Source organism: Carex rostrata, chromosome 33 (genome assembly GCF_964058835.1).
Source record: "Carex rostrata chromosome 33, lpCarRost1.2, whole genome shotgun sequence".
Taxonomy (NCBI): Eukaryota; Viridiplantae; Streptophyta; class Magnoliopsida; order Poales; family Cyperaceae; genus Carex; species Carex rostrata.
The window spans coordinates 2,623,540-2,637,051 of NC_135950.1; the positions used below are offsets into that span (position 1 = coordinate 2,623,540).

The 13,512-nt window shown below is 33.9% G+C and overlaps 1 protein-coding gene across 1 annotated transcript; it reads right to left on the reverse strand.

Annotated features, from left to right (window-relative positions):
* Positions 1-9,803: 9,803 nt before the first annotated feature.
* On the reverse strand, positions 9,804-12,175 carry LOC144548615 (glycerol-3-phosphate acyltransferase RAM2-like). Its single transcript, XM_078297328.1, has 4 exons — positions 11,902-12,175; positions 11,183-11,563; positions 10,380-10,912; positions 9,804-10,297 (listed from the first exon to the last, which is right to left on the reverse strand). Exons 1-4 carry the CDS (start codon positions 12,142-12,144, stop codon positions 9,961-9,963), a joined length of 1,494 nt encoding a protein of 497 aa, XP_078153454.1. The 5' UTR covers positions 12,145-12,175; the 3' UTR covers positions 9,804-9,960.
* Between the last annotated feature and the right edge of the window lie 1,337 nt (positions 12,176-13,512).

The following is a 13,512-nucleotide window of genomic DNA, read 5'->3' on the forward strand; positions in this document are numbered from 1 at the left end:
TTATTATACGGCACAAGTCATTGATGCATCATGCATGATTGTATAAAAAAATTCAATAGTCAAAATGACTTCAAAATGAAATTTCAATGTCAAATAATTAATTATAGGAAGCGTCTAATTGTCCACAGCCTTTTGTCCACCATTTGTCCACAGCTTTGACTTGCGCGAATACTGTAAAATTACTTCTACATGCTGTATAATTATACAATATATCACATAAAAAATATCAGTTAATCACAAAACATCGAACAACTATTTGAAGTGGTCTCATGATAGTTAGAAAAAGATTCCAACTTGCACAATATGACAAAATAAATGTACTTTCAAACTGTACTTTCGAAAATTGCAGTTATAGGAAGTTATTGGCAGTTAGAGTTAGTTATTAGCGGTTATTGGCAGTTAGAGTTATTAGCGTCTGCACTGGGTTGAATCTTGTATACTGTAAAATTGAATTTTGTATACTGTAAAATTGAATCTTGTATACTGTAAAATTGAATCTTGTATACAGTAAAATTTTCAATTGAATCTTGTATACTGTAAAATTGAATCTTCTACATAGTAAAATTTACAATTGAATCTTGTATATTGTAAAATTGAATCTTGTATACTGTAAAATTTTCAAATAACACTGTAAATTTTCAATTGAATTGTCTATACTGTAAAATGTAAAAAATGTAAAAAATGCTACATTTCAGTTTAAACTACAACCTGCAAACAATCATGTATACTGTAAAATTGCAAAATATAAACCATAAAATAATACCATGTATACTATAAAATTGCTAAATCTATACATACATCCATCATCACACAAAATCTGTTCACCACAAACAACATCTGTTCAACACAAGATAAAAATATTCACTGCAACATTCAAAATAGCATAATAGCAACAAAAAAAACTATGGACAAATAACTTTTACATTAAAAACCTCATGTGTTCATTGTTCGGATGAATAAGAAGCCTCATCACAAGAACAACACGTTCTTTTGAGATGTCATTCTGCATAATAATAAAATAAACAATGAAACAAATTCGATTTATAACAAATAAGAATTACAAAATAATCTTACAAGTTATTTACCTAACTGAAAAGAATATGCAGTGTAATCATGCATACAAACCTGTATCATACAAAATAAAACGCATTAAAGAGTACTCAAGTATTTCAACAGCAAAAATAAAAAGATACTTACAGACAAATAAGGATTAATGAAGAACCATTTATCCTTGACAGGTGTCTCAAATTGCATGACACTCAGAACCATTTCAACCAACTACAAAACAAACTATCAAAAACATTCAAATCAAAATCAATGATGTATCAAGTAAAGTAAAATTACTTCATATATCCAGTAAAATTACTTCATATATCAAATTACTTCCTGTATACTGTAAAATTACTTCATGTATCCAGTAAGGTAAAATTGATTCATATATCCTGTAAAATTACTTATATATCCAGTAAAATTACTTCATATATCAAATTACTTAATGTATCCTGCAAAATTACTTCATATATCTAGTAAAATTACTTCATATATCTAGTAAAATTACTTAATATATCAAATTACTTCATGTATCAAATTACTCCATGTATCATGTAAAATTACCATAGACAATTGAGCTGCTACTACTTGAAAATTACCAGAGACGATTGTGCAATGTAATCAAACTTGAAAATCTTTCGAAATTTGTAGTAAATTTACCAGACACGATTAAAAATAGATCTCCAATCCCATTGAACTCAAAAATTCGTGAAGAGCAAAGGTAAAACAAACAACAAATTGATGAAGGGAAATCAATGATTGAGGCTGCTGTTCCTCTTCGTTTGTCACCTATGCATTAATTAGGAAAATCAAAATTCAAAATCGGTTTGATCAAAAGAGAAAAGAACTGCATTTAATTACCTTGAGACATATATAAATCTATCAAAGGACGTGTAGATCAAATCCGGATTCGGATTCAGACCGCGATTTGATCTTTAACGGCAAAATCAAAGCCGTGTAGATCAATTCTACCTCCTTTCTTGCCCCGAAAAGCAACCCTCCAGTTTCAGCCCTAACTTCCCTCTTGTAAGTATTAGTACCAGTAGCAAGAGCAAATCCAGTCTCTACCCCCACCTGTCGTATGCTCGTACTCCGTCGCTGCCACCCGTTTGGCGCTGTTAGGACCTTGCTTGAAAAGGATCAGTGTTAGGACCTTGCTGTTAGGACATTGCTTAAAATAATATAATAACAATTTTTAAAACATAAAGAAAAAGTGTCATTTCACTTGCACCAATCTTGTAAAATTCATCATTCAATGCTGTAACTTAAATAACAAATCTTATAAAAAATGTCATTCAAATTTTCAAACATCCAGAAACTTTCAATATGCACCAATACTGTAAAATTCATCATTCAATGCTGTAACTTAAATAACAAATCTTATAAAAAATGTTATTCAAATTTTCAAACATCCAGAAACTTTCAATATGCACCAATACTGTAAAATTCATCATTCAATGCTGTAACTTAAATAACAAATCCTACAAAAAATGTACTTCACATTTTTAAAATATCAAAATCGCAAATCTAAACTGGAAAATCACAAAATCGTAATATTTCAGAAAGAAATTTGTCAAAATATCATAAATCTACAGAAAATTATAAGAATAAGTGTAACCTTGAATATGTGGATATCTATGTGCTCCCAATGATACTGGTAGCCGCTTTATTGATGGAAGTCTTATTCCCATCCCTTCCTTTGTCGCTAATGGACTTCAACACCAGCGCCTTCTTCATCTTGTCATAGGCGGTGTCGTGTAGATCTGGATCGAATAAGGGGAATGAGAGATCGGAAAGAGAGATCAGAAAGAGAGAAAGAGATATTCAATTGAAAGAAGAGAGAAAGAGAGAAGAGAGAAAGAGAGAAAGAAGAGAGAAAGAGAGATGAGAAAGAGAGAAAGAAGAGAGAAAGAGAGATCAGAAAGAGAGAAAGGAGAGAGAAAGAGATGAGAAAGAGAGAAAGAAGAGAGAAAGAGAGAGATCAGAAAGAGAGAAAGAGAGATGAGAAAGAGAGAAAGAAGAGAGAAAGAGAGATCGGAAAGAGAGCTCGTTAGAAGAAAGTTGGGGACCGACAGTTAGAATGGAAGTTGGATAAGGTTGTGGACAGATGGTGGACAAAACCCAGTGGACAGAAACCTTTTCTCTTAATTATATTATCACATAAATTTTAATAATATAAATTACATTAATTTTCATCAAAAAAAATTTATAATTGAACCATATGCCATATACAACAGCCATATATATATTCTATTAATCACCACACTAATTACATATAACACAAATGCCTAATTACATATACTTCTCAATATTAAAATTACAAACATAAATATTTTAAAATATTGAAAAAAAACTAATTATAAAATGAAATTTGCTATCTCAATTTTGAAGCTGTCACTGTGCCAATTTGCTTTCAATCCGAACAGAGCATTTTAGACTACATACAGCGCACCACACAAAGTTGGTTCTGCAAAAAAAAATAGTATTAGAATTGGTTATTTGAAATAACAGATTCTAATACTATTTTTTTTCAAACTTGGTTCTGCAAAAAAAAAAAAAAAAAGTATCAGGATCGGTTTTTAGCAATAAAACCGATCCAGATACTATCAGGATCGGTTATTATGTACAGAACCGATCCAGATGCTATTTTCTGATATATTTTAATTTGTTAGATGTATTTAAGTTATCTGGATCGGTTATTATGTATAGACCCGATCCAGATGCTATTTTCTGATATATTTCAATTAATAAGATTTATTTGAGATATTTCAATTATCAGGATCGGTTTTTTGTTAGAACCGATCCTGATACTATCAGGATCGGGTTTTATAAACAACCGACCCTGATAGTTGAATTATTAAGATCGGTTATTTAGAATAACTGATCCTGATAGTATCAGGATCAGTTCTAACAAAAAACCGATCCTGATAGTTCATAAATCATGATTGGTTGACAATAAAATCCGATCTGAATAGTTTTTAAGATCGATTTTTTTAAGAAAACCGATTCAAATACCTTTTAGGATCGGTTGGCTCATATAACCGATCCAAATAGGCCGATCCTGATTCCAGTTTTTACACTATTGTAACTGAAATTTATTTTATGAATATTTAAGTTGGAAGACTCAAGACTTAAACCTCACCTTTAAATGGAAAAGAAAAGTATGATATGATAATGTCAAAGTAACATATTGAATGTAATATGCTTACAGTATATGCTATTCAAATAACCGGTTAATTTAACTTTAACTTATGTTAAAATAGCTGATTTATTTACGGCCGGTAGTCAAGTCATATGAATTTGTTTTTGTCTGCTTAGAAAGGTCGTGTATGGAATAAAAAGTTAAGCAGAGAAGGAAAAAGTCTTAGAATTTATAAATTTTGTTTTTATAAGGAAAATATATATGCATAGGATAAATGGCAGGTAGATTATAAATATTTTTTTCACAAATAAAATTTTGTAAAGAAATTTTTTTTAATTTTAATTCATATGAATTAGTTTTTGCCTGCTTAGAAAAGGTCCATATATGTGCAAGCTCACCCATCTTTTGCATGTTCCCACAGCTTCTTTAGTACTTAGGAAGGAGAGGATGTGAGCTCAAACAGCATCAGGCAGGGTGGTAATCCGGTCGATGACATCATTGGTTTCTCCGCAGTTGGTTTTCTCCATCGTCACCCTTACAGAAGTATTTCCTCAAACACCTGACATGCAAGAATACTGTCTTAAGATACATAAAGAGAACACTATCCCCAAATAATTTGGATTGGTATGAAAAGGCATTCAGCTTCTGCCCTTCCAAATATAACAATTTCTTAAAACCTGTATGGTTTAAATAGCGTCTCAACTAAATTTCGGTAAGAGATTGAATAAGCAAAATAACTTTAATCTAACAGTAATTTAAATCCTCGCTTGGGCATTCATAGTGTCTTAAGTAAAATTAATATTATTCGGTCATTATTTATTACCATTATTGCTTAGTCTTTCTATTCCTTTCGAAAGTCTAAACTTCTTCGACGCTCTATTTGTCAGAAATCTTTCATATACTATACATACAAACATTATACAAAAAGATTAGGCTTTTTTTCATATACAGCTATTTATAGTAATTAAGGCCCAATAAAGTCGATAATATCATACTGATTACCCAAAAAAAAATAAAAATAAAAACAGATAATATCATAATATGTATCAACAGTTCCAAAAGGCCCAAAAGGCTTGGGAATAGGCTCGGTGAATTGTAAAGCTTAAATCATAGGGTTGCTCAAAAGGCCCAAAAATTGTCTCAAAATACACCCAAATGGCCTTCAAATTAACAATTTCTGTGTTAATTTCAAAATAAAAAAAATTCATAAGACATGTCGCCAACCTCCTTCACTGGAGCTTCTATTTTTTTCTCCTCACCAGACTTGTTGCCGCTCAGACCCCCAAGTACCTTCTGCTGCTACAATACAACAACTGTTAGAATTATCATAATTAGCACTAAATTGAAAGGACACCCATTGTTAACTATGAGCAAACTTGAATATACCAGCTGAGAGATAATAGGTGAACTTATTTTTGTTACCGTGTGAAGGTTTCAAAACTTCAAATTATAACAAGTCATAGAAACAAAAAATATCCATTAAACAGTACCCGGTACTGCAACCCGTAAGTTGGTAATATAGTTACACACCCGGTACTGCAACCCGTAAGTTGGTAATATCAGAGCAAACAGAAAGGGGAAATAAGCAGATAAAGTAAAATGGTGAAACCTCAATTTTGTACTCACTGATCCAGGTGTGAGGGACCAGTACCACGAGTCTGGTCATTGAGCTGGCTTGCTGGTACTTTAGGTACCGGACGATTCATCTTCAGATATCCACTTGATGGAATAGATATACTCTTGGGCAGCATGGAATGCCTCTCAGCCGCATGGCGCAACAGCTGGTTCTCATTTAAAGGCTGTAACGGCAGCACGCTTGTCGGGCTAGTCTCTGGCACCGCCTTTGCACCAATACCAAAACGGTTGAATTCATTGGCCAATAAACTGACCTGCTTGTTGGAGGCCATGGCTAGAATGCTTGTCAGATCACTGTTCACCATACGAAGGCGTGCATTTTCATGCCTCACTGTCTCTGCTTCCTCTGTTGTCTCTTGGAGGAGTGAGAGGCAATGCTCATACCTGATTTGCACAGAAGTGTGTATAAGCCTTATTTCAAGGAAACTTTCTCATCTACTTGAAAATATAATTTCAATTATACTTCTTTTAGTTTATTTTCTAACTACTCCCATAGACCCCAACCATTTATATTCCCATTTTACAATTTTGATTTCAGCCGAATCCATCACAGCCAGTTATACAAACTAGTGCTTAAGTCCCTCTAACAGGAAGTATTTACAACATGTTTGAAATTTATAAGATAAGACATTCGAAAATTCGAAAATAATTCACAATTCAGTTCATGGAGTTTGTATCAGCAATTACCAAAAGACCAAAATGTTTTATAACAACAAAATATATAACACTGCTACAAGGTCTTGCAAACCAGTACCACACAACAAAATATTGATGTGGTTGAGAGTAGAAATTTTGAGTTCAGATCCGATAAGGGAAATTTTGAAAATAGAAGAAGTTCCTTTAATATCAATTATTACCAAAATCCTGTACAATTTTGAAAATAGAACAAGTTACTGTAGCAATCCAAAAAGCAGTAAATGCAAAGATTTTAATTGGAGCATAAACTTAATAATTATATTAATCAATTCCTCCTTTTATGTAATGTAACAAATGCATCGACATGCCTTTAGTTAAATCATTAATAGAACAAAAGATAAATAATTCAATCATATCACATGAACACAACATGGTTGTAATACTTTAAGGCAATACATAAAAGAACACTACAGCTAGCCTTGCTAACAAACCTACTAAAGTCCAACTTGAAAGAACTAAAAATTAGAATATCAGTGTTACCTGTCAACAATCTCCTGGTATTGGAGAGCAAGGCGAGCAATGTAGAGGCCATTTTCTGTGGCAGCAGGATCAACGCCACCATTTGTGGGGACTGGAGATGGGGAAAGCGAGAGAGTGGAAGGGGAGAAAGGGGAATAATTGTAGGAGTAGAACAGATCCCCACTGTTAGATGGGAGATGGAGAGAGGAGAGCGGTGTTTGCTCCAGATAGGGGTATGGCAGTGATTCGATGGTGGATTTGAAGGGATCGCCATTGGCTGAGCTGATCAAGTCATTCTGCATTGTCGATTCTGCTCTAGCTTCTTCTCTGTTTTCTCTCTGAAAAGGATGGAAAAAAAAATAAAAAATCAGCATGTATATTGGAAATCACAAAAAAATCATCATTAATGACTTCAGTTTCAAGATCAGCATGTATAATGCCCAGCTATGAGCTCATTGATTGACTCGAGTTCAGAAGAAGGGGGGATAACCTAACTGAGATTTTTTTTTTTTTTTTTTTGATGAAAAGATTATTAACAAGGCTACAGTGCAAATGTTCTAAAAACTTACAACTCACAGTTAAAGCAACACCCTTCCTCTAAAGAAACCCTAGGCTCAAAGATCTCAGTACACGCACATTTGTTCATTGACAGAGCATGGCAACGTTCCTGCTCCACTGTACCAGTAATGGTACATAAGCTAGAAGTTGCCAGCTCAAGTCTCACACCTTTCTCAGTTGTCTTCATCGATCTTTATGCCTAAAAAACGATCCCAACCTTTTGATAGTAAAATCGTTAATCAAAGCAACTATAAAAGAATCAAAAGATCATGCACTTGATTAAATCAATCATCAAAAACTCTAATTCAGAGGAACTATGGATCAAGCGCAAAATCTCATTTGATTACGAAAACAAATTGAAGGATGAACACAGCACAGCCTGATCAAATTGTGAAACCTTAAAAACTATGAATTGAAATCTGATTATCCTAATGTAAATTCCTGATTCACTGTTCGCTCACCTTAGACAGAATGTACCAAGGCTCCGAGGAGAGAGAGAAAGAGAGGCGAGAAATGGGGAAGAAATAATGAGGGTTTTTACAGGGAAGTGAGGAGGAAGCATGCTCATTTTGAAGGAGACCGCCAGTGTATTTTTCTTTGTTATTTTTTTTAATGAAAAAAAATTTTCTAACCAAAAAACTTCTAACAGGATGTGGTCCCCACTCGCTTACGAATTGGTTTCCTCTGAGATATCTCAAACTTTGCGTGACTTTATGGAAAATCTCAACCGTTTAAATAAGTTCTGCACGAATCTCAAAGCACACATAATACTGACCCCCTACATCACCCCGAATAGGCACCGGACACGTCGGTCACGCAAAAGTTGAGATATCTCAGAGGATACGCACTCCTCGCCTACTACGACTGGAGTTTTTCTGATCGTGTATATCCTTATCTACAAAGCAATTATTATATTGAATACGAATTTCTTTTAAATAGATACCCGCTACACGCTCTCAACTCCCGTGTTGAAACAACTTGGCGGAGAAAGAACATTTGGTTTCCCTTAGTTCAGCTACAGAAATAATTCAATACGCCAGGTTCAAGTGAACCAAAGCTCAAAAGCATCGACGTATCAGCTTTGGTGTACTAGAACCATTTCGAGGGGCCGTTTTGCAGGGTACGTAACGACTGTCGTGCATTTTAAGCACCACATTCTTAGACTCGGTGGAATACGTACACCAACACTAATATAAGCAGCTTCTAACACTATCAGATATGTGGTGTTGCAAGAACAGTTGTAGATGGTATATCCATAAGGCCAACTTGCAAGTGCGGTTACGAACCAGGTAGGTTACGAGTCTTATGACTGATCTGCCCATGCACGAATTTCTCAATTGTACCGCACAGTTAGTCTCAGGTGGAACCCACTCACCGGGTAACAAAATCTCAGGTGTATTCCTTTGGGTCAACAGGTTGAATAAAAGTCAAAAGTAATAACAATAACCGTAACATCTTTTTCTCTCTACGGCAAAACTGTAATTTGTCAAAAAAGAGAGAATATATAGCATGTCAATTGCGAGTGTGGGTCACATTGCTGATCAGGGAGGCCCATTTGAGGATGGCCACTGGGGCCCACAATGTCAGACTCCTTTGCTGTAAGAACTAATGAAAGAAAAAAGGACTAATTGGCTTAGCTTAGTGATTCCACCATTCAAATCATTTTCTCAAAAGTTTTGTAGAAACATAATTTTAGTATTTTATACCATAATTTTTTCGACTTGATCAGAGATGAATTCGGTTTAATCTTAACCGTACACGATGGATCAGGAGTACGCGCGTCCTGTTTCGGACCCAATAAATTATCTTATATTTGCACCCTATAATAATTACCATGAGTAAAAATAATATGTTAATATTGGTCAACACATATTTACTGATCTAAAACATCAAAGCCCCACATGCAGTAAATATTTGCCATTGTCTATATATTTATATATTTGAACCACTGAAAGCAATTAATTTCACAATTAATAATGACCGGCTTGATATATTATAATTTTAGTTCCTGCCAAGAACTTACAACATATTGTAACTTACAAATATTGTAAGTGCCTCTTCTTATTTATTTCAAAATAATAATAATAATAATAATAATTATTATTATTATTATTATTATTATTATTATAACAATAACAATAACAATAACAACAACAGTAATAATAATAATAATAATTTGAAGACCTGATGGATAAAATGACATAATTAAGCACATAGCTTCTGAATCCAGCTATTTTATTTGTTTATTTATTTATCCGTGGAGGCTATTATTAATCCAATATGTTGAGAAGGTTTTGAAGAACCCAAACTAGTAAAGAAAATTCTGAAATATGTTACAGTAGTTTTCACATCTTTGCAACACTTGTGTCGGCATGGCTAGAAATTTTAGCAACCCATGATATATATTTCTCTTTGCAACCTTAATTGGGCTTAGAAGCCACAGCCCCATCATTCCCTGCAAGAGCTCTGTACTTGTCCTTTCTTGTTAAGGTGGTGCACTCATATGATAAGGTGGAGGCAATAATTCTTTGAATGTAGTTCGCCACTTCATGGCTCGACTTGCCACCGCTGCATGTCAACTCTGTTGTTAACTTGTTCAAGAAGGTGACTTCATAAATGGGGCTCGGGTTCATGAAGAAGTAGAACGGGTCCATTCCTTTCCATCCTGTTGCGGTTGTACCATGGAAGATAGTCATGTGATTCTCCATTGCCACTGGTACAATCTCGTCAGTTAGCTCCGCAAACAACGACGAAAATCTTGTTTTAACAAACAAGGAAAAAAATATTAATTTATGTGAACGAGTTCTAATTAATAGTACCTTGACTTTTGCAAACATACCTCAACAAAAATGGCTCGCGGCATGTAGTCCCTTCGGGGCAGATCACGAGATCCCCCTTTCTAAGTAACTCTTTGATCATAGCTGCATCTTTCGACCAGTCACGTGTCAACCTAACAGTCTTGATTGGTGACAGGAACTCAGACAAACGAGACAACGAATAAGTGACAGCAGCTATAGGACGGCCTAATGCTACAGACAAGAATATCGGATCAAGCAATGTACGATGAGAGCAAACGAAGAGAACACCAGATTGGTTTGTCGACTGCTGAGCTGGTGGCGGCGGGGTCCCCTTGACAGTTACACGCACTCCAAGGACCGCCGAGACAGTGCTAAGCCATGGCATGGGAAGAAGTGAAGCGGCAGATACACGCAAACATGCTATGATAAAACCAACTGGGATCCAGAGGATGATGAGCAGTGCAGTTAGGTGTGTCGGCTTCGCAACAAGTCGACCATCATGGAAAACTATTGGTTTTGGAAGCTGTTGCCTATTTAGGGGTTCCACATTCTTCTGAGGGACTATATACGCTTCCTGTAAATTTTTTTATAAATTAATTAAGTAATATTATTCAAATTTAATTGTGTGTTTGCTAGAATTTTCTTGAATTTCCTATGGAACGGTGGTTTCACCAATAAATTAATTATGTACAATTATTGTTAGAGAGAATGAAGAATATAATAAATGTTGTTTGTGCTTACAAGTTATGACTTGTAAAGGTGACAAGAACAGTTCAATTAATTAGAATCAACAATAATAAACAAGAAACACAAGTATAGCTAGGTAGAACACAAGGAGGCAAACCTGACACAGCTTCATGAATGGATAATCTGTTTCCCGGCTGCCCAAACCGATATCCGGCATCTTTTCTCCGAACGATTTCCTCAGTGCATCTGCCTTGTTCTTTTCGACAAGCACTCCTGACCTAGAAACAAGTCCAGTGGCCCGATCTCGCCACGTACAAATTTCCGTACCTATGACAGTGTCTACCCCTAAGTACTCCTTTAGGAAGGGCTCCACCATGATTCTAGGGTTCACTGTGATCACACAACGCCGGCCAAAGGCTGAGAACACATGCCATGTCTCTGGGTTGATATCTGTGGCGTAGAATTTTGGAAGCACGGCTCGTGCTACAGACTCCACTTTAGTTACTTGCATACCGACAACCGTAGCAAATATGAGCACCTTTTTTTTTAATTTTGTAGAATGAAATACACCTTAATTACAATTTCCTTGAAAAATAATTAATTACACATACAAAATAAGATAAACTTATTAATTATATGGTTTTTTTTTAATGTTATATTGGAAGAATAATGCACCTCCTTTCCTTTCTTTTGTTCACACAATATCCAGAAAATCTTATAAGATGATAGACATAACAATCTACAATTAGTTATGTTTTAAGCAAATTTTACCATATATAAAACTTTTCTTGATGAAGTGAAGGAACAATGAGAATTCTGTTTAGTCTATGGAAACAAATGCATCAGAAAAATTATAAATGACATATAATGACCTACTCGGATACCGGAAGCCTCAGAGACGAAGCAGTACAGTAAACCTGCTATTGGAGATAGAAGAAGCAGAAAGAGGAGACGAAGGACACCACCAGCCTCGAATGCCACCAGCGCAAAGTACGGAAACAAACTACGGTCACGGAGCAGCGTCCCGTCCATGTTCACAACCACCGTCTGATTTTCTCGACCATTTGAAGAGCATTTTTCGATGGTAGGAAAGCGGTCATAGTCAACCATTTGACCCATATCTTCTTAGGTTCTAATTACTAAGTCCAAGTGTGCTTGAAGTAGTATGCTAAAATTGGTAGAGGTGTGTAGTGGGTATATATAAGCAAAGTAGGATATGAGAGAGAGAATTAAAATTAACCTGTTACCATTTATTTTTTTGAGAATGGTATATATAACTGCCATCCGATTCTAGTTATGAAAGACAACGAAATATAATTTTTATTTTTATTTTTATGTTATACAATATCAAATTAGGTTAAATTAATCATCTGTCTATATTTTTTGAAAAATAATCAAATCAATATATTAGAACCTTTGTGTGTTATACAGAAACTTAATTTTAATTAATTTGTCTCAATTTTTATAGTACTTGTGAATTATATCCTAGAAAATATTGTGATCCTTCTAGGACATTTAATTTTTAAAAAGTTGTATCTATTTTTGAAAAAAAAACAAAAACAAAAACTTTAATTTAATGATTGTTTTTTAAAAAGAATTCTCAAAATAGATACAACTTTTTATAAATTAAATGTCCTAGAAGGATTACAATATTTTCTAGATTACATAGAAGTGACTTTTGAACCGGGATCAATAACTCAGAATCTAAGCATTTTTTATTTTTTTTCCAATAGCACATAAAGAAATATATTAATTTTTCTTACAACCGCGAAAAATCCGGCCTGAAAATATTGATCCGGGTTATTAGTTGCAGTCTTTCTAATAAATCAAATTATATTGTATTTCATTTATTTTCAAAGAAATATATTCAACATTTCTAATATTTTAATACAAAAAATAAAAATAAAAATTCTGTTTTCAAAAAAAAAAAAAAAAAAAGAGGAAAATGCACAAATCTGGTTAACCATTAACCGGACTCAAATCAAATTTCTGGTTAATGGTTAACCGGACTATTTCAATGAGTCCGGGAAACCAATAACCGGAAATTTGATTTGAGTCCGGTTAATGGTTAACCGGTTTGGATAGTTTTGCGATTTCATTAGCTAGTTGGTTAGTTTTTTAAATTTATATTTTATTTTGGATATAAATAAAAAAAATCGGTGATTAGAATAAGTACAAAAAATATTCCTAGGTACATGCAATAATCAGTGTTGTTAGACAGTTAGCAATAGTTTAGTTGTAATTAATAGAGAAAAGTAGTTAGCATTGATTGTAACAGAAAACAATAGCGTATATATACATTGATCATTAATTTGCATACATAACAAAATCAATGATAATTATGTCTTGTTTTGTAATTTAGATTTACTTATAATTAAATAGAATTTGCAATTACTATGGAACACCGAAATATATCTATGCATATATTAGATTACTCTTTTTTAACAATATGTTTAAAACTTTAGAAATATCTGATTGTCATCAATA